Below are 21529 nucleotides of genomic sequence, written 5' to 3'. Positions count from 1 at the left end.
CGGTGTAGCGAAATTTACAGCCTTGTGAGGACCAAATTGATCTCTAATTGGAGCTGTCTTTTCTTTACTCTTTTCAACTCTGGCTTCCTTCTAAGCAGCCGGTTGAGAAATCTGATTAGCAGGAGGGAGCCTGCATGGCATATTGTAAAGACTTGTTTGCAGATGCCCAATGTAGGGTCCAACCGGGTAAATATGTAGTTGCCACAGTGAGTGCAACAGAAAACCTGGAGCAAGTGGAGAAAACAGTTGGAAACAGAATTTTTTAATTTGGCCAGTAACATTTGTAGAACCTTGTTTAGATTGTATTGTGATGTCCTGGACTGAGCATCTGATGATATGACATTGTTCTTCTCTGTTCCTAAATTACCTTTTTTTGTTTGTTTGTTTCCAACACAGCTTCAGACACTGATTCAGGAGACTGACCCTGGTGCAGATTACCGCATTGATCGGGCTTTGAATGAAGCTTGTGAATCTGTAATCCAGACAGCCTGCAAACACATACGCTCCGGAGACCCAATGTAGGTTCTCTGACTTGTCACACTGTCCATGCTGTATTTTATTTGGCAGCACAGAGAACATTCCCTCAAGTGACTTTTAAGTAACTTAACATCTTGACTGAAATATTGTTGAGCAGTGACACATACCAAACTTTTGTTAAAGCTGATATTGAAATTGAGACTTCTGGTAGGCTTCATCCAAGATGAAGAGTCACCTAAACCCAGAACTGCTGACAATGTCTGGGCATATGTGGGCCTTTCATAGTCACTGAGTAACTCCCTACAATGCAGAGGCACTCAGGACAAAGTGACATTGTACACTGGCACTCTATTCTTTTCATTCTTTTGTGCATTGGCTGCTTGAAAACCATCTTAATGCAGTTAAGTCCTAATGGAGACTGAAGACAAAATGGGCTATGTACAAGCTATGGCCATAGGCAAACTGAATAGTGGCATTTTATCCAAGATAGCAGAAGGCTAACTAAATGATGAAATTAATTTAAAATATTTGATTTTCATTTGTTTTATTCCATATGATGTGAAAATAATTCCTAAAATCAGATTGCAAGTAAGAACAGATTTCCTGTTTTACCTGAGTTTTTCACTGGTTGGTTGGTTGATTTTGTTTTGTTTTGTTTTGTTTTCTTAGGTTTTTTAGACAGTTTCTCTGTGCTATCCTGGAACTCACTTTGTAGACCAGGCTGGCCTTCAATTCAGAGATTACATGCCTGCCTCTGCCTCCCAAGTGCTGGGCTTAAAGGCATATGCCACCACTGCCGGCTTACATAACTCTTTATAGCTTGCATCTGTCAGTGCCTAACAATAAAGTGAATGCAGTCCAGGCTTATCATCATTCTTCTGTGTGAAAGCTCCTGCTGCTCACATTGCAGTAAGGAATTAAATGCTATTCTTGCTTAAAGCTTTTTATGTTGGTAAAGAGGTGGATGAGTGTACTTAGACTAAGAATGTTTATAGTATAATAACTGTGTCAACCAGAAAAGGGACAAGGGAAAAGAAGGAGATGCATTTTATGTGTATGATCTTTTCCCAGCATACATGTCTGTGCACTGCTTGTTTGCCTGGTAACACACAATGGCCAGAACGGGGCGTCAGATTCCCTGGAATCAGAGGAATTATGGGGGTGTTGGGAATTGAGCTGAGTCCTGTTGAAAAATAATCAGTGTTCTTAAACACTGACATATCTCTCCATCCCCAACACTTTGATTAAGTACAATATGTAGCACTTTGCTAGGTCTTGATTTGAACAAACATTTAAAAAGACATGAGATAGTTGAAAATATTTGAGGGGACACAACAGGATTTTATTTTATATGAAGGATTTACCTTTTTGTTGTTGCTATGGATATGATAATCTCAAATTTTAGAGAAATAGACTGAAGTATTTACTAAGAATTGCTTCAGTTATCAGCAAGAGACTGTAGAAGCTATGTAAATTCACAAATTTGGGTTATAGGTTCACAACAGCTCTGGGGAGGGAGGGAAGGTAGTCTGGACACTATTTTCTACTCACGTATATATTGTAAAGTTTGCATAGTAAATGATTAAAAAGAAAGCTGCTAACAGATCTTACGTATGCAGAATTGGAAGTGCAAAATCACTTAAAGCTGGTAGAAGAAATAATTACTGTCAAATTCAGCTAATTTGTGTGCTTCTCAGAAAAATAAATCATATCACCCTAGGGAAATACTGTATTAAAATGAGTGTGAGAGCCTGTCATCAGAATGTTTCTTTCATTACAATTTCACTTCTGTTATGACCAGGATTCTTTCATGTCTGATGGAACACTTATACACAGAGAAGATGGTGGAAGACTGTGAACACCGTCTCTTAGAGCTGCAGTATTTTATCTCTCGGGATTGGAAGTGAGTATTTTAAAACCAGGAGAGGGCATGGCCTCCTTCTGTCTCCTTGTGTGGTCAGTATCAGATGGGTGGGTTTTCATGTGGGAAGAATTTAATAGTTTATCAGTGTGTACCTGTGCATAAACATTATTTGCCACAGTGAGTTTATTTGCCACAGTGAGCATGTGGGAGCCAGAGGACAGCTTCCTGAAGTCAATTCCGTGCCCTCCACTCTTACATAGGCTCTGAGGATCGAACTGTGGTCATCAGGCTCGCACCATAAAGTGCTTTAACCATGGAACCGTCTCACCAGCCCACGTGTGTGTAAACCCAGGGCTTCATACTTAAAGAGTTACACTCCTCTACTAGGCTGTGTCCCCAGACCCTACTTTTATATTTTATGATAATCAGTAACAAGTTAAATTCTTTTCAAATTCTGGGATAGCTAACTATCTCCAACCCCCAGGAAACCTATTCTTACTACTTGCAGAGCAGTATCTAACAGCAGTCAGCCCACTGCCAGTCTGTAGGGATGCCAAGCACCCCTATTGCCACTACTTTGGAAGTTGGACTCTAATCATTCCTCATACCACAAATATCTATTGTGAGGGAGTCCTAGTACCTGTGCACGTGACAGCAAGAGCTTCTTCAGCTTTGATTCTAAAAAGATAACTGCATAAATGACAGTTTTCTAATCCGGCTCTCATCCTGTTAGCAAAATAAAAAGAAAGCATGAGTGCTCTCTTACATGTAGTCAGAATCACTGTAGTTGTTTGTCTGTCTTCACCTCTTCTTTCTGCGCTATTTTCTTTCCTTCTCCAGTGCTGCTGACACTGGATTTTACTGCTGCTTCTGCCTCCCATAATACGCTGTTCCTGTTTAACCTGCTTAAATCTTTACTCTTTCTTGATGATTAACTTATTAATTTTGTTCACGTGTCAATGGAAAAAAGATACTTGAGGTTTGATGTGTTTTTGTAGTTTAGTCTGGAAGGCCATGCATTGTGGCACATGAGTGCACATATGTATAATGGAGACTGAAGCAAAAATATTGCAAGTTCAAGACTGCCCTTGACTGCATAGCAAGACCCTGTTTCAAATAAACAAACCGGTATGGAAAGGATCAAAGGAAACTGGATGATAGCTTTCCCAAGCTTCCTCAAGCCATCTGAGCTGAAATAACTTGAGTTTACAGCATGTCTCCCTAATCAAGACAGTGATTTCTCCCCCTCGACTCTTTCTCCTAGGATCAAAAATGTGCTTCATAATCTCTTAAAAGCTTAATACTAGCCTCTCTCCTGCCATTAGTTAGATCCTCCTACAGTTGACAATAGAATGTGAACAATCAGGTATCCCTTGGTCTGATTTGAGGGGGAAAAAGCCAGTTCAATACATGATCCACTGTCCTTAGTTGATTCAAAGTTAAATGTTTTATAATTTGATAAGCAATTTTCAGGCAAATTAAAGAAACCACTACTTTATCTTCCATAAGAAGATGAAGAGAACATTTTTGTTGTTGAGTGTTCTGAGTTGAAAACTTTTTCCTGTCATTTCCTGATCTTGTTGAAGCTAGCATCAGATAAGGTTACCCTGCATTCATCCTAGGAAAAAGTTCTTAGTGACAGATTGCCTAGGCTAATAACAAACCTAGCTTACTCCACTGCCTGGCCTGCTGAGTCTTATAGTTAGTAATAGTAGGTATCTTACAGCGCTAGAATTTCATCTTTGAGGGATACTAGATGTCTTCTGTATAAAAGTTAACAAGTTTCTGTAAGTTAACTATTGTGTCATTGTGAGTGACATTCAGAGTGGAGTGTGGCTGTTTATGCCTGTAATCTCTGTTTAGGAGGTGGAGGCAGGAGGGCCAAGAGTTCATCCTCAGTTACATAGCTGCTTCAAAGCCAGCCTGAGTTCTATGGGACCTTGTCTGAAAGGGGTGGGGTGACAAAAACAGCAAAAACCCTTAGCATGTCTAAGAAGGAAAATATGGAAAGGAATGCTTCTCTTTTCACTCTTAACCTTATAGGTTGGACCCTGTTTTATACCGAAAATGCCAGGGAGATGCTTCTCGCCTTTGCCATACCCATGGTTGGAATGAGACCAGTGAACTCATGCCTCCTGGAGCTGTCTTCTCTTGTTTATATAGGCACGCCTACCGTACAGAAGAACAAGGAAGGAGGGTATGCTGTCACCCTGGGCTGCTTCTTAATGCCGATTGTTTCCTTCCTGTTCTGGTGTATGTGATAGGATGGGAGGGTGTTGTACTACTAGAAACGTAATCATTCAGTGAGTATCCCTGCTGGTACACTTGTCCACCAGCTTCTGTCCTGTGTGTTGTTGGTTTTCGTTTTTGTTTTAAACAAAGTATATGGGGAAACATTTCCAGGTTTTCTCTCTAAATTTCCAAAATACAAATCACAAATGTACAATTAAATTCTGCTGTTCTAACTTTGTTTAGTCTTAAAGATCCATTAGAAGCTTTTAGCCAGGATACAAATGGTCCTTTAGCCTTGTGCCTTTTACAGCCAAACACAAGTGCTTTATATTAACGAGATCTCTCTGTCAATGTACTAGTTGGAGCAGAAACTTCAATACCAGCTTCTTGGCAATTCCCTGCCCCAGTTGCCACCCTTTGGTGAGATATTTGTGTGAGCTTAGCTGTCTTCTGGTGCCACACAGACATGCTGCTTGCTCTGATTCTGAGACCCTTTTGAATGCCATTTCTGCATATGTTACAGATTGTAGCCATGTTATTACTTTATGTACCTGAGTACAGATAACCCTTCTGAGCCTAGTCTAACTGTCTAGGATTCAGAACCAGGAGATACAATTAGAAAGTGTAATACTTCAGTTGCTAAAATCCTGGCCCAGTTTTTATTCTGTCACATCAGCAAACATAGTATTTCTCATTAGCCACAGATACTCCCATATCCTGGTATCTGGTTAGTCATCACAGTAGGTGGTTCTTTCTCTTGTAAAGAAAGAATAGAATCCCTTATGATAACTTTTTAGATTTTTTTATTACATTTTTATTTTGCGTTCACGTACACAGAGACACTTGTCATGATATGCATGTATAAGCCAGAAAACAACGTGGAAATGTTTATATCTTCTTCCACCATCGGAGTCCCAGGGATCATCAGGCTCAGCAGGCATGCCTTTACCCACTAAACAATCTCACCATACCCCTTGTGTGAGCTTTAAAAATACTTCTTACAGAATTGAACTGAAATTCACAGAACATAAAATTAGCCCTTTAAAAGACAAAAATCAATGGTATTTGGCACATACACAGTATTGTATAAATATTGTCAGAATATTTACTCTGTGACTCTGACCGGGAACTCCTTTGGGCCTGATTCAGTGGGTAAATGTGCTTGCTGCCGAGCCTTATGCTGAGTTCAGCCTCCATAGCCCACTCCTCTAAGTTGTCTCTGATCCACACAGTGTCATGGCACTTGCAACAACTACTATACACACAGGCACAAATAAGTAAATAAAGAAATAAATGTCATTTAAAAAAAAAAAAAAAGTAAATTAAACCCCATACCCATTAAGAAATTATGTCTGTGTCCCTGCCTCAGATATGTGTTTATTCTGGGCATCCAATGGTGTGGTGTTCACCTGTCTCACCCTTGGCTGATTCTATATAATTTACAGCCGTGGCTATGTGATTGGTGTTCTATCACTGCCTGCATGCAGCATGTATGTGTAAATCTTGCCCCAATCAGATATAATATTTTACCGTACTCATGGAGTAGAAGATAATGTTCCTAAACAAAACCCTACTGTGGACGGATCTGGTGTGTTCACACACACACACACACACACACACACACACACACACACACACACCGGATGCTCTGAGAAAAGGACATCATATATATTGTCTAATGGAAAATGCTGACTGTCTTCTTGCTTGGAGAAATTTCAACTTCAACAGTTCCCTAAAGCATTTAATTCTTGTCCTAGAAAATCTAATTTGGTATAAAGTTTGGGGAGTAAACTACAGGGCTGGTTATTAGTTTACTGATAAGAGGCTGATAAGAGATTTGTTCTGCCTAGGGACTTCATATATTTATTTTTGTTGTCTTTAAAGTCTTTTGCTCATTCTTTCTCATGTAGCTCTCACGAGAATGCCGGGCCGAAGTACAAAGGATCCTACACCAGCGTGCCATGGATGTTAAGCTGGATCCTGCTCTCCAGGATAAGTGCCTGATAGATCTTGGGAAATGGTGTAGTGAGAAAACAGAGACTGGGCAGGTTGGTGACAGAACTGCCATTTGTGTTCTCTAATCATAATGTTAGTGACTCATATTTAATGTAAAGTACCCATGGAGTCCATCTCAGTATTTGCTTGTGCACCTGGGGCTTACATGTAGTGTGGCACTCATAGTTTGCCAATGCTTCTGTAAATAAGCCCTTACCTATGTCCCTGTTAGCAACCCTAATTATTTACTGGGTCACATACAAAGATACACCAAAAAAATTGTCATGTTTTGGAGTTGGACATTTTAAGAAACACCATAAATATTTACCAAGACTATTGGCTGTAAGAATATCATTTTCATCGCTTGTTTCCTGGACCTGCTCTAATTCTGTTGGGTTTATGGCTAGAAAATGCCTATAGTTTAGATGCCTCTGTCTAATACAACAACAACAACAAAAATGTGTTGCTATAGAATCCCAGAAAAGGTTTTCTTTACACTGCTCTGTAAGGTAGATCTTCAGAAACCCCAACCACATTGTGGCCCATGGCTGTGAATCTAAACCTACAAATGGACTCCACAGCTAAGACTTTTCTTGTTGTCTGTTTGTCTTCTCGCAGAAGTTGAGTGCACTTCCCTCCTCAATTCTGACTGTTGTAATTCCTCCAGCCTTCTCTGTCTTCCTATTCTAAGTCCAAAACAGAGACTCCTACAGAGCAGTCAGTTTGCTGAACCTTTGCTCGTAACAGAGCACTCTGCTGAGAAGTAGTTTTTGGAAGCTTTAGGAGAATGGCCAGGTACTGTGCTTACAGTTCTAAGCAGCTGAAAGAAATAGTGAATAGTAAGGCTAGATACAAGGCAACGTCAGCTCAGTGTCTAAAGCCCAAACAAAATACCTTTAAGCAATCACAGTATGTGGTTAAAGGGTCTGGAGAGGGTTGAGGATTTAGCTCAGTGGTAGAGTGCTTGCCTAGCAAGTGCAAGGTCCTGGGTTCGGTCCTCAGGTCTGGGAAAATAAAAAGAGTCTGGAGAAATAGCTCATCGGTTAAGAGCACTGGATTGTCTTCTTCCAGAGGATGTGGACTCAATTTCCAGCACCCATGTGGTAGCTCACAACTATCTCTAGTTCTGAGGAATCTGATTCCCTCTTCTGGCCTCCACTGCCCCAAGGCATACAAGTGGCACATAGACACACATGCAGGCAAGACACTTTTACACATAAAATGCTTTTTAAAAATAGTCTACTATATGCCGGGCAGTGGTGGTACACGCCTTTAATCCTAGCACCTAGGAGGCAGAGGCAGACAGATTTCTGTGAGTTCGAGGCCAGCTCCTGTTGGACTTGTAAATTTGGCCTTCTGAATTTACATGGCTTAGTGTACTTCTTGGCCCTCTAACCACCTTGTTACATCAAGTAACATTGTTACATCTTGGATTTTAGCTTTTGTATTGTTTGGTGAGGTGGTTTTAAAAGGGAGACAGTACAAAGGAGGCAGGCACAGTGTCCTGCCTTCTCTTATTTGCTTACATGACTGAACACCAAGGGCTTGCCTTTTTATGTTCAGGAGCTTGAGTGCCTCCAAGACCATCTTGATGACTTAGCTGTGGAATGCAGAGACATAGTGGGCAACCTCACCGAGTTAGAGTCTGAGGTAAGTGATGAGCAGCTCCCTGGAGGAGAGGTGCTGCCAGAGCCTGGCCCTTATTGGTTAGCTCTTTCGTTTGTGTGCTCTTGAGAGTACAGATGCGCTGCCAGTCAAAAGAACCTTAACAACATTTCCCTTTGACTTTATCAAGAAGTACATTGTGCTGAGTCCTGACCCCTTTTAGTACAGTCCATAAAAGCTGTCTATACAGTTAGTTAGGTGGTTCTTCTTCACAGTTATCAGTTATTAGACCCTTTCTCACTTGAGTCTCTGAATCACATTTAAAAGCAGTGTAAGCAGTAATAGTCTCTTATTCCTAAAGCTCATTTAGTGAGGTCATTTGGTGCTATTTGTATGCTTAATAAAGTCCTGGGACTTGTAGTTATAAATGAAAGATTGAATGCATGATTTTATCTCTGTTATACACTGAAGCCTACTGGAATATAAAACATGAGATTTAAAAGCCTCCTAAGTGTAGACAATACTGTTCAGAAGTACAAGAGATAATAAAACCTCCAAAGAATTTGCATGCTCTAATATTATTGCCAAATATTTCATCTCCCCTTTCTTTGTTTTTGTTTTTGTTCTTTTCTATTTGTGAGACAAGGTTTCTCTGTGTAGCCCTGGCCATCCTGGAAGTCCCTCTGTAGCCCAGGCTGGCCTCGAACTCAGAGACCCGCCTGCCTCTGTCTTCTGAGTGCTGGGACTAAAGGCGTGTGCCACCTTCACTTGGTGCATCATCTCCTTTTCTTAGTTCTGCCTCTTCACTTGTTCAACTTGATGAAAGGGTCTGCCTGCCAGGTGTGGTGGTGCAGACCTTTAGTGCCAGCACTCAGGAGACACTGGCAGGTGATCTCTGTGAGTTCTAGCTAGGGCTATATAGTTAGAGGAGATAGAGGGAACACACACACATATATACACACATGCATGCGTACACACACACACACACACACACACACACACACACACACACACACGCATGCGCACACGCACACACCCCTCCTCCTTCGTGCTTAGCTTTTGTGAAGCAGAGTGATTAATCTAATCTATCTCATCTTCTACAGGATATCCAAATAGAAGCTTTGCTGATGAGAGCCTGTGAGCCTATAATTCAGAACTTTTGCCATGTAAGTGATGTCTGGAGGAACATGTGTTACTAACAGAACCAAATTCAATGGGACTTGGAGCTCAAGGTTGTGGAGTTCACCTCTGTCTTCAGCATACACTATTACAAACTTAGCAAATAAAAGTTGGACCTGGGGTTGGGGATTTAGCTCAGTGGTAGAGCACTTGCCTAGCAAGTGCAAGGCCCTGGGTTCGGTCCTCAGCTCCAGCAAAAAAAAAAAAAAAAAAGAAAGAAAGAAAGAAAAATTTGGAACTGTAAACAAGATTGAGGGAGGGGCCAACAGCTGGGGAACCCTGATGATTATAGAGCTTGATCCCAGCAGTTAGTAGCACTCTGCAGATGAGTGTGTGTGTGGCTAGCAGCAGTGGGTAAAGTGACATTATAAGAGAAGATACAGGGGCTGGAGAGATGGCTTGGAGGTTAAGAGCATTGACTGCTCTTTCAGAGGCCTTGAGTTCAATTCCCAGCAACCACATGGCTCACAACCACTATAAGGGGATATGATGCCCTCTTCTGGTGTAAAGGTGTACATGCAGATAGAACATTCATACATAAAATAAATCTTTCAAAAAAATTGTTAAAAATTTTAAATAAAAGTTAAGGAAGAAAAGATACAAAAGAGAAACTGCAGGGTGCGGCTGAGTTGCTTCTCAGGAACTGTTAGCAGTGGTAGTGGTTCCCTCCAAACGTCTCCATTACACCTCAATGTCATGTGACGTCTTTTACTTTATTCCTCACTCCCTTTCTGCCCAGATTGTAGGAGTAAAGTAACATTTATAACCCTTAACATCTGACAGCTTGGTATCATCCCAAAACTGCTGCTGGGGTCACAGAAGGAAATAAGTAGTAGTCCTCACAGTAGGTGTTCTTGCTCGTTCTAGCGAGTTTTTACCTTTCCTGGTCTTGAAGGATTGATGCTGTGTGTCCTTTTTGGAGGCTTCTAGAGTCACTCCTGTTCACATTTCTCATGGATGGCACTCTAGATTGTGTTGCTAATTAGTACAAATAAAGTGTAAATGTGTACTGTCTTCCTCAGGATGTGGCAGATAACCAGATAGATTCTGGGGACCTGATGGAGTGTCTGATACAGAACAAACACCAGAAGGACATGAATGAGAAGTGTGCCATTGGAGTCACTCACTTCCAGCTGGTCAGTCGCTTTCCTGTCTTGGCTGCCGGGGTCATTACTGAATATCTTCCTGCTTTGGAACAGCCGAGCAGTTCTGCTTTTTTCATTATTGCCAATTACATGCCCTCTTTGGAACGTCTCTCAGTAAATGTGACTTTCTCAACTGAAGCCAGGCACTCTTCTCAGCTCCTTAGCATTCAGTGGCATATGAGATTGATCCTAAAGAACATTCACTGTAGAGGGGATAGAGACAAGAGAGCAGGCAACCCCTGCTCTGGTTAATGCTCACATGAAGTGATACTTATCACTGGAGTCTGTTGTTTTGTGTAACTGTTCGTGCACTAGCCTAGATGTACGTCAATACACTGGACCCTGAGTCCTCTCTTCTGCTCCACTGTGTTCCTCTCTTCTCTTTATTTCTTTCCCACATTGTGTGCTAGAGATTGAATTTAGGGCCTCGCCTTACAAGCAGTTTTCCACTGAACTAAATTCCTACACAACATCCCCCCCTTTTTTTAAATCTTACAACTCAGATGTATCATTTGAATAATATGGCTAGACCATACTCTTTGTAATAACAAGAAGGTAAAGTGCATTCCATGATGTTAATGGACTCTCATGCCATGCTAGAATCTAGACTCTAGTGGAAGAAAGATGCCAGAACAGGTATGATGTATGTCATGGCTACACAGTGATGCTGATGGTGATGGTGGTTTGGGCTAGAGAGATGGCTCAGCCGTTAACGGCTAGGCTCACAATCTGGGGTGGTTCAAGGAAGGAAAACAAAACCAGAGATTGGGGAATGAACAGACTGCAAGAGGAGATATTAAGAAATACAACTAAAAATAGAACCCTGAAGGAAATGGCAGTGTAAACTATGTGAAGATCAGCCAGAGGAACACTTTTGGCATAGTGAGCTCAGATGTGTATGATTTGAAGGACAGGAAGACCAATGTGCTCACAGGGAGAGTCTTGAGAGCTCAGCAGATTACGAAAGTTCTTATGAACAGTCTGGCCTCAAACTTGCTGTGTAGCCAAGGATGACCTTGAACCTCTAATTTTCCTGTGCTGTGTATCTCCCAAGTGCTGGTATTATAGGCATGTACCATCACACCAGGTTTTTATGTGAAATAAGTCCCAGAGCATTGTGCATGCTAGCGAAGCATTCTATGAACTAAGTAACATCCTGTGATCGGGCTTCTGGAAATTGTATAGCTAAGATATTACCCATTGCTGTTAATTGCCACAGAGCTGATTTTCTTTCTCATCTTTAGGTACAGATGAAGGATTTTCGATTCTCTTACAAGTTCAAAATGGCCTGCAAGGAAGATGTGTTAAAACTTTGTCCCAACATAAAAAAGAAGTATGTATCTCTTAATTGATCTGTCCTGCCTTCAAAGTCAGCCTAGCCTCTGATGAGTAGGATATGAGGAACTTCCTGGCAGTACTGGTCCAGGGCCACTCTTTTTGTGGTGTGACCAAGCTCTCTCATTGTGTGCACAGACTATAGCCACAGCTCTCTCCGCCACATTTGGTCATAGATGTTCTCAAAAGAAAAGCCCCTGGACTATGGGAATATTCTTTCTTTCTTTCTTCTTATTATTTTTTAATGTATACAGTGCTCTCTCTGTGTGGCCAGAAGAGGGCGCCAGATCTCATTACAAGTGGTTGTGAGCCACCATGTGGTTGCTGGGAATTGAACTCAGGACCTCTGGAAGAACAGCCAATGCTCTTAACCTCTGAGCCATCTCTCCAGCCCCTTGTTTGTTTGTTCTTTTAACCTAGGTTCAGACAACTTGTCTGATTCAATCAGGTATAGGGAATCCTGAGAGAAGGAAGTTGCTGAGCCAGCTTCTTCCCGAAGAAGCAGCACAGCCTCACTGAAGTGGAGCTTTTGGGAATAAGTAGATCTCAGCTCCCTTGGGAATTTTTCTTAATGAGGAAGTTGATAGGCTTTGACAGCGCAGCTGCCCAAATCTTACAAGTCGTTCTTGGGGCAGGGGAGTATTAGAACACATTTCCCTTCCATGACCCAAGGTTCCCATTTTAGACAGGTTTTCTTCTGTACCTTTGAGACTGTTTGACAGTGTGTCAATGTTAACAGTACTGTTCTTTCTGTGATCACATTGTTTTTAATAAACACTTATTGACTTGTCCTTTCACACATGCTCTGCTTGGCTTCTGAGGGTGTGGTGGGGTTGTGTCCTAAAGCCACAGTGAGTGCTTGAGACTGCAGAATAGTATGGAGCCCTGTGTAACCTTTTCACTGTGCCCGTATACATGACAAAGTTTAATTCATAAGTCAGACACAGTAGGACACTAATAGTAACTAATTATATGGATAGTTGGGTGTCACACATCTTTATCTCAGAAGTCTGAGATCCAGGTTGTTCTAGAGTACATTGTGAGACCATGGTTGTTGGGTTTTGTTTTTGTTTTGTTTTTTTTTTTCTTTTTAAGAGAAAAATTATAACAGTATCCTGTATTAAAAGTCATAAGTATAGATACAATATCTTCTAGCGCTATAGGTCCTAATAATCTTGGCATATTTTTCCCCCCTTTTAAATTCACAATATTTTTGTTTGTTGTTTTTTCAAGACAGGGCTTCTCTATGTATCCCAGGCTGGCCTTGAACTCAGAGATTCACTTGCCTCTGCCTCCCAAACACTGGGATTAAAGGCATGTGCCACCACCACCCGGCTAAATTCAGAACTTTTACCTTTTCAATTAAATGTGGTGATTCTTAGTATTTATTTGGCATATCCAGATTGCCAGTTTCACTACTCCTGGCCTTTTCAAGCCGTGACTAATAAGGGGGACGGTTAAATTACTGAGAACAACACGCACGCACGCGCGCGTTAATTCTGGGTGAATAGTGTGCCCCGTACTCTGGCTTTTAGCCCACTGCAGACAGTCTTACGCCTTCTCCTTCCATGGCAGGGTGGATGTAGTGATCTGCCTGAGTACCACTGTGCGCAACGACACTCTACAGGAGGCCAAGGAGCACCGGGTGTCACTGAAGTGCCGCAAGCAACTCCGTGTGGAGGAGCTGGAGATGGTAATGTTTCCAGAAACTACAGGCCCAGTGCTTAGCTGCAGAGGAGCAGGGAGATGGCTTCTGCTGCCTTTGTGAAGCGGGAGATGTAGTTACAGTTGGGAATCTCTCCGTATCACATTCCTGCTTCTCTACTGTTTTGAGTTTGGTTTTCAATGACAGACTGTTTTTTTACCGCACACCCCTAGAAGCCAAACTGGGATAGAGTCAAAGTGTTGATAGTCATGGACCAGTCCTGTCCTCAAGGACAGATCTTTCCTTGGCATCAGTCTCATCCTCTGGCTGCAGGATGGCGGCCTGAAGAGCTGAACTACCTGCTTCACTTTGTGTCTCCACCAACAAAGTGGGGAAAGAAAAACCACCTTTCACCTTGAGATAAAATTCCTCCCCTTAAATTTAGTGTGCTGGCCTGGGGGCCGTGGTTCTTCCCCACAGGGCCCGTCTGAGACAACTGGGGGGATGGGGGATAAAGGACAGGGACAGCTTCAGCTACTGTTGTGAAGCTCCAGTCATGGAGTCACAGGTGAAATCTTACCATATGACAGTTAGTGTCTTGTGCACACTGCTGCCACCTCTCGGTCATTCCTAGACAGCGTCCAGTCAAGAGAAGTCTGTAAACGTTCATCTTCAGGGGACTAGAGCGGCAGACAGCTCAGTGGTTAAGAGCACTTACCACTCTTCCAAAGGACCTGAGGTCAGTTTTCAGAACCCCCATCAGATGTCTCATGCCTGTTTGTAATTCCAGATCCAGGGCATCTTGACACCCATGGCCTTCTCAGGTACCTACACTCACACACACCCACAGGCAGGCACACAGAACTACTTATAATTTAAAACAATACAAGTAAATGTTTAGGAAATGCATATTGACATCTCCAGCCTAAAATCACCTCCCTTCCCACACTGGCTCCCTCTCATGCAGACAGAAGACATCCGTTTGGAGCCAGATCTGTACGAAGCCTGCAAGGGTGACATCAAGAGCTTTTGTTCTGCAGTGCAGTATGGAAATGCTCAGGTAACATTTCACTTTTAATATGGAAGCCAAGGAAAGGTATAGCATCCAGTGTCTCACTGGTGAGACAACTGCCACATCCTTATCAGCTTAATTATCCCCTTCAGCTGTTTTTCTCAGCTTCTGACATCCATACTTCTCTGTACCCCTCTCTGCCTTGTCTGCCCAGTAAATTCCTGGTGATTGTTTAGGTATTTCTTCTGTATAGCTTCTGCAGTAACTCCACGTTTAATGTTCACCCTGTGTTCCACTCCACCCACCCTTCCCTTCTCCCTCCCTCCCTCCCTCCCTCTCTTACTCCCTCCCTCCCTCTCTTCCTCTCTCCCTCTTTTCGAGTCAGGGTTTCTCTGTGTAGCCCTGGCTGTCCTGGAACTCACTCTATGGACCAGGCTATATCCTAGAACTCAGAGATCCGCCTGCCTCTGCCTCCCAATTGAGTGCTGGGATTAAAGGTGTGTGCCGCCGCCACCGCCGCCGCCGCCCAGCGTGTTGTGTTCTGTTTAATGTCTGCATTCTCAGCTGCCTAGGACCTTGCTATGGTACTTTAGCCTTTAGATGCTTTCTTCACTGTCTTGTGTCTACAGTTGCCAATGCCAATGCCAAGTCTGAGTCCTTTGTTTCTCTCTCTCCCTCCCTCCTTCCCTCCCTCCCTCCCTCCTTTTTTAGTTAATCTTTATTTTAGATTAGTTTTCTGCTTGATTTATAATTTCAGTGGGAATGAGACCGGGCAGGACCTTGTTCTTTGTCATGGTGGGTGCTTGTCAGAACAGGGTCTCCCTCTGGGCACTGTTTTTTCAGATACTGCTTTGCTTTTCCTCTTTCCTTGAACTCCAGTGGACAGGTCGTGCCCCAAGGTCTGTCCTCAGTGCCCTTTCCACCCTTTTCTTACTGCTTTCTGGCCTTGTCTGTTTCAGGTGATTGCTTCTGTTATCCAGCGAACTAATTTATCTTCAATTCTCTCATTCTTTAAAGACCACCGTTGGGCTTTTTCATTTCCTAAATCTCTACTTGCTTCTTTTCATAACTACCTACTAGATTTTTGTTTATCATGCTCTTCTTTCTATGTTGTTCCAAGGACATTACATACATTTTCACATCTTTTCTTTGATTGATCTATTGGCTTTCCCCCTCAGGTTTGAGTCCTCTGTTTACATATCATTTCTTTTTTTTTTTGAGCTAGGCTAAATCCCCAACCCACGTATCATTTCTTAAGGTATCGGTGTACTTTATCTATTTGATGGGTCCTGGTTGTGTCCTCAGTCTTTCAGAGAAGTGTCATGACTTCACGCTGCAGCCCTGGCAGGTGCTGCTTCCCATCGGCTTCCTTTGATTGTGTATTTTATATCTAAACATTTAGTACAGTGAGGAGACTACTTCAGCATATACCTACCTTAACATCCATCCCAGGATACTTGTTACAGCGCCACTCAGCCTTGTCTGTCACAGCTTTTCATTGTTTGCCCTCTGAGATATTATTTGTCATGGAGGATTGGGTCCAATTCATACTTAGCATCTGACACTATTCTTATAAAGTTGAATCTCTAGACTCTGCCTGCGCTAGTCAGCATAGTCAAATGTGTGCTCCAAAGGAATCTTAACAAGGGAAGGCTCAAGAAGGCAGAAGAAACCACGGAGCCTAAGTGGTTTCCTTTCAGATCCCAGTGCAGCTGGGTAGTCACCCTGAATCTTTGTCATCTGGTCCACTGTTGGCTCTGAGGTTATAACTCTATGAGTATTATTCTTCTTAATGAGAAAGTCCTTACTCTTACTGCCTGGAATTAGAAACAAAAGATCCTGGGATACAAAAACACTGCCATTCACTGAACTGAGTGTTACAGTCAAAATCGATGAGTTTCAAACCCTGATACACTTCCTAACTTAACCATAACTCTTACATCACACATTGCTATATCAATTAATAGCATCATCCATAACTATCAGTTAATAGATGAATTATCAATTCCTGATTGATACTTCCTAACTCAGCCATAACTCTTACATCATACATTTCTATATCAAGTAATAGCATCATCCATAACTGTCAGTTAATAAATGAACTATCAATTCCTGATTGATACTTCCTAACTCAGCCATAACTCTTACATCATAGATTATTGAGTGTCTGAAAGAAAACAAGAAGCAGCTGAGTACTCGTTGCCACCAGAAAGTATTTAAGCTTCAGGAAACAGAGATGATGGACCCAGAACTAGACTATACACTCATGCGAGTCTGCAAGCAGATGATTAAGGTAAGGAACAGGTGACCTATATGACAAAAACTGCATGAACCCCTTTTCATTGTATCCTGTTACACACAGCCAACATGGTGATTCCCTCGGCTCTGGTCTGTAGTCCAGTAGCATTGCCTTTACCTGCCAACTTGTAGAATTTTGAGCCCCCAGAATCTCTGGGGGTAGAGTAGACAGAGTGTCCATAAGCCCTCCAGGCAATGTGGATACTGCTCAAGTTGGAAAAATCACAGAGCTGAGCTAATAGGTGGCCAGGATGGGTGTGTTGAGAAAGCCACAATCTGGAGTCTTCATCAGATCATCTCCCACACTCAAGATGTTTCTTTTCTTTTCAAGATTTTTCAATTTTATTTTATGTGTGTGAGTCTTTTGCCTGCATGTATGAATGGGCACCATATACATGCCTGAGACCCACTGAGACATAGGGTTTCCTAGACCCAGTGTTACAGGTGTTTATAAGATGCCACATGGGTGCTGGGAGCCAAACCCAGGGCCTCTGCAAAAACAGCAAGTGCTCTTGACTACTGAGCCATCTCTAGCCATGCAAAGTGTGTTTTTATTCTGCACACTCTTTTGCTTCAAATAATCCTCCAGTGAATGTCCTTAACCTATCTATATGTACGTACAAAGAAGTTAAACTTAAGGAAATGCAAAGAAATTTTAATAAAACTGCATTTCAGCTTTCCTTTAATATACAGTGCTGATCCTATCAATAATGTCTGTGAAAATGTAATGTTTATTTATTTGTATGTTTGTGCATGCACAAGGGGAGAAGGGAGAGGAAGAACATGCACACTACAACAAGCAAGGGAGACTTGGTGGTAAAGTGTCCTAACCAGAGTTTGAGGCCCTGTGACACAGACACATAGGTTAACAAATGAGATGGAGTTCATTACCAGCCCCAAACTGAGCTCTCATTTAAGGACATAAGAAGAGTATAGAGCTAACCTCGCCCTTACACTTAAGGTAAACCACATGTAGCCTTACCCCAGATCCCTATTCACCTTGGTTAATAGTTATTTTCTAAATTCTGCCACTTGGATTGGTTAGGTAAGACCTGAGGGCCGGATGGCACCTGGTGCATGTTTTATTCATACTTCCACAGTAGTTGCACTTGTGAAATAGTCTCGACTGTAACATGGCCATAGTAATAGGAACACAGCCATGCAGAACGTCACCACTGCTGCCAGGAGAAATGTGGACAGTGTTGGCAGTAGGGGAAAGATAAGCAAGGGACCCTGGGTCTGGGTACCAGCTGGTCCTTAGCTGGTCCTTGCCTGTGCCAAGCAAGGCCTTTGCCCTGTGCTTTCATGAGCTCCCAGGAAGATGTAGAAGTAATCACAGATGGATTAGTTACTAGTTTGGGGTAGCCTTTTTCATATAATTCTATTTATTTACAGCGGTTCTGTCCAGAAGCAGATTCTAAAACCATGTTACAGTGCTTGAAGCAGAATAAAAACAGTGAGTTGATGGATCCCAAATGCAAGCAGATGATAACCAAGCGCCAGATCACCCAGAACACAGGTACTGTCATGGCTCAGCTCTCCTGGTTCCATTGTGTGTAGCCCAAGTGGAACTGGTCAACATGTTGTTACCTCTGGGTGCCATGTAGCTCATGAATTTGAAGAGAGGAGCCTGCATGTGAGCAGTGTACCCCTCCTCCCTTGGAGACTAGCCAGAAAATTAGAATGAAGGTCAGGGAAGAGGGCTGAAAATCTGGACAGCTGCTCTTAAAACTGTAGAGAAGGAATGAGCACTAGGATTCCTAGGGAAACTGTAGAGAAGGAATGAGCACTAGGATTCCCAGGGAAACTGTAGAGAAGGAATGAGCACTAGGATTCCTAGGGAAAGGAATCCCACAAATTTACTCAAACGTCATGATCATGGGCAGTGTTTTCAGAAGGGAAATTTCCGCTCCTGACTAGGAAAGGTTGTAGCTTCGTGGACAAACGTGTTATATTTTTTTTCATGATGCTTTCAAAGGTGTTTATTATGGGCTAGGTTTCTGTTGTTAGCTTTAAATATTGGACCAGAGAACCCTGCAGAGATGCTGCAGAGTTGAAGGATCCTGAGAACCAGCATGTGCTCTGGAACTGAGTTACATTGCTGATTAGCAGCATTGGAAAGATAGGCATGGTAGCACACACTTAATCCCAGTACTTGAGAGGTTGAGGCAGGAGGATTGTGACTAGCAGGCCTGCTGCCATGCCTTCCCTGCTCTGAAGGGATCTATCCTTGAACTGCAGGGAGCCCTTCCTTCCTCTAAAAACAGCAGCAGCCCTGGCATGGTAACTTCTCTGCTGCCATTTACCATCTTAACAAATATATAGAGATAGAGATAGAGATAGATAGATAGATAGATAGATAGAGAGATAGAGAGATAGATAGATAGGGAGATAGAGAGATAGATAGATAGGGGGAGAGAGAGAGAGGGGGAGAGAGGGAGATAGGTAGGTAGGTAGGTAGATAGATAGATAGATAGATAGATAAAACTATATCCGTGACTATTGACATTATTTGCCCCCTTTTGAAAGGTGAATTTCCAAAAATCAGTGAAAATTTATAGGTTAACTATTTTATCATATACTGACCCGTTTTTTTACTCTAGATTACCGCTTAAACCCTGTGCTAAGGAAAGCCTGTAAAGCTGACATCCCTAAATTCTGTCATGGTATCCTGACCAAGGCAAAGGACGATTCGGAGCTAGAAGGCCAAGTCATCTCATGCCTCAAGCTGAGATATGCTGACCAGGTACAAAGCTGTGTGGTGAGCGTTCCCCATAGACATGACCAGTAGACTGTTGTCCTTCCCCAGCTGGGGTGTGAGGTCTCATCTGAGCCCAGTGCTCTCCCCTGGGCTGATGGCTTTCCCCTTGTCGTCTGTAGCGCCTGTCTTCAGACTGTGAGGACCAGATCCGCATCATCATCCAGGAGTCTGCTCTAGATTACCGCCTGGACCCTCAGCTCCAGCTGCACTGCTCAGATGAGGTAAGCTGTGGCTACAAACGGGAGCTTCCCAGAAGAGGAGGTTCTTTTCTGTACTTTGTTCTTAACTTGTGACTGACAGACCCATCTTATGGGAAGATGTCCAGGTTCTACAGAACACTGGACTGGACTTGGCATTAGTTTGTTACTCTACAGCATTGTTTCCACACTGGTCGGTTAAATAAGAGTATTCTTTTTTTTTTTTTTTTAAAGATTTCTTTATTATGTTTACAGTCTTCTATCTGCATGTATTCCTGCATGCCAGAAGAAGGCGCCAGATCTCATTACAGATGATTGTGAGCCACCATGTGGTTGCTGGGAATTCCAAACTCAGGACCTTTGGAAGAGCAGTCATGCTCTTAACCTCTGAGCCATGTCTCCAGCCCAAGAGTATTCTTTTATTACTACTTCCACATGTACTATGATCCTCCCTTATTATTCTGGATGACCATTTAGAACCCCTCAAGACTTACCAGAAAATAAAAGTGCTCCCCTAATGGCCCTAAGTGACTGTCCTTGGAAATTATTGGTTTTCCTGGCTAGAAAAGGCCACCTGAGGAGCCCTGCTTAGGTTGCTCTTAAAACTGTCCAAAGAAAGTTGTTTGCTCTCTTCTCTGAAGATCATGCTTGGAAAGTCTGTGGGTGCATGTCACATGCAGTAGGCATCAAGCTGTAAACCTGAGCCACGTGTTAAGTGTTTGCTTTACTATTTTATTTGGCTATTTGACCTTTCTCCTGTGGAATCACAGAGTAGCCTTCTTTATGACAAATCCCAGAACAATGTACCTCTTTGAGAATGAACAGTTTTGCACTGTAAAAGGAGAACAGAGCATCCAGTGCAGATGAAGGGAGTACACACTCCACAAGGAAGCTGTTAGCAGAACCCTGGGCACATGTTTGGGAGAATCGACATTGGTATGTTTAGGACTTAGGGTTCCAAAGATAGTGGCATTGTCTCTTCCCTGTACCTGAGGAGCAGGCCCATTCAGAGTCAGCAACTGGCACCATGTATTCAGGGCTAATTTGACGGAGTTGATGTTCTCTGGAAGCCAGCTGTTCCTCAGGAGGGTGGCCCTGTTTTCTTGTCTCCTGTGCAGATTGCCAGCCTATGTGCTGAAGAAGCAGCAGCCCAGGAGCAGACAGGCCAAGTGGAAGAATGTCTCAAGGTCAACCTGCTCAAGATCAAGACAGAGCTATGTAAAAAGGTAGCCGCACCCTCATCCTTGCCCATCTCCTGCCTCCTTTTCTCTTTCCTTTTTGGTTTCCTTCTGTTACTTATCGGAAGAGAGCTGAAGATTAATGGTCAAGGACCATATAATGGTTTGGAAAGCGGTAACAACATAGAATGCTGGGTAGGAAGGCTTATATTTTATATTTGAATACTTTTTTTCCCCTGATTTTTCAAGACAGGGTTTCTCTTTATAGCCCTGGCTGTTCTGGACTCACTGTCTAGACCAGACTAACCTGAACTCAGAGATCCGCCTGCCTCTGCCTCCTGAGTGCTGGCAATAAAGGCATGCCCCACCACACCCAGCTTGTATTTGATTACTAAGGAGTTGGTATTATAGCATAAAAAGGAAGAAAAGAAATGAGGAGATGTGGGTGTATCTCTCTCCTCTGCTAAAAGTGTTCAAGTCCACATTTTGAGGAATAGTAAGAGCTGGCTGAGAAATCTAGGCTGGTAGTGGCACACATCTTTTTTGGGGTTTTTTTTTTTGGGGGGGGGGAGGCTCAAGACAGGGTTTCTCTGTGTAGCTTTGGAG

At 42.7% G+C, this 21529-nt stretch overlaps 1 protein-coding gene across 1 annotated transcript in view; it reads left to right on the top strand.

The window, feature by feature from the left end:
• The window catches only part of Glg1 (golgi glycoprotein 1), a 114686-nt gene that overhangs the window by 83885 nt on the left and 9272 nt on the right, over positions 1 to 21529 (top strand). Inside the window, exons 9-23 of the mRNA XM_036187137.1 lie at positions 397 to 518; positions 2279 to 2380; positions 4385 to 4538; positions 6484 to 6621; positions 8132 to 8218; positions 9277 to 9339; positions 10375 to 10488; positions 11742 to 11830; positions 13408 to 13525; positions 14445 to 14537; positions 16645 to 16782; positions 18183 to 18306; positions 19391 to 19533; positions 19668 to 19769; positions 20864 to 20971. Coding sequence (XP_036043030.1) covers positions 397 to 518; positions 2279 to 2380; positions 4385 to 4538; positions 6484 to 6621; positions 8132 to 8218; positions 9277 to 9339; positions 10375 to 10488; positions 11742 to 11830; positions 13408 to 13525; positions 14445 to 14537; positions 16645 to 16782; positions 18183 to 18306; positions 19391 to 19533; positions 19668 to 19769; positions 20864 to 20971 — 1695 coding nt within the window. The remainder of the gene's footprint in view (positions 1 to 396; positions 519 to 2278; positions 2381 to 4384; positions 4539 to 6483; positions 6622 to 8131; positions 8219 to 9276; positions 9340 to 10374; positions 10489 to 11741; positions 11831 to 13407; positions 13526 to 14444; positions 14538 to 16644; positions 16783 to 18182; positions 18307 to 19390; positions 19534 to 19667; positions 19770 to 20863; positions 20972 to 21529) is intronic.

Source organism: Onychomys torridus, chromosome 5 (assembly GCF_903995425.1).
Source record: "Onychomys torridus chromosome 5, mOncTor1.1, whole genome shotgun sequence".
Lineage (NCBI taxonomy): Eukaryota > Metazoa > Chordata > Mammalia > Rodentia > Cricetidae > Onychomys > Onychomys torridus.
This window is presented reverse-complemented; position numbering and strand designations above follow the sequence as displayed.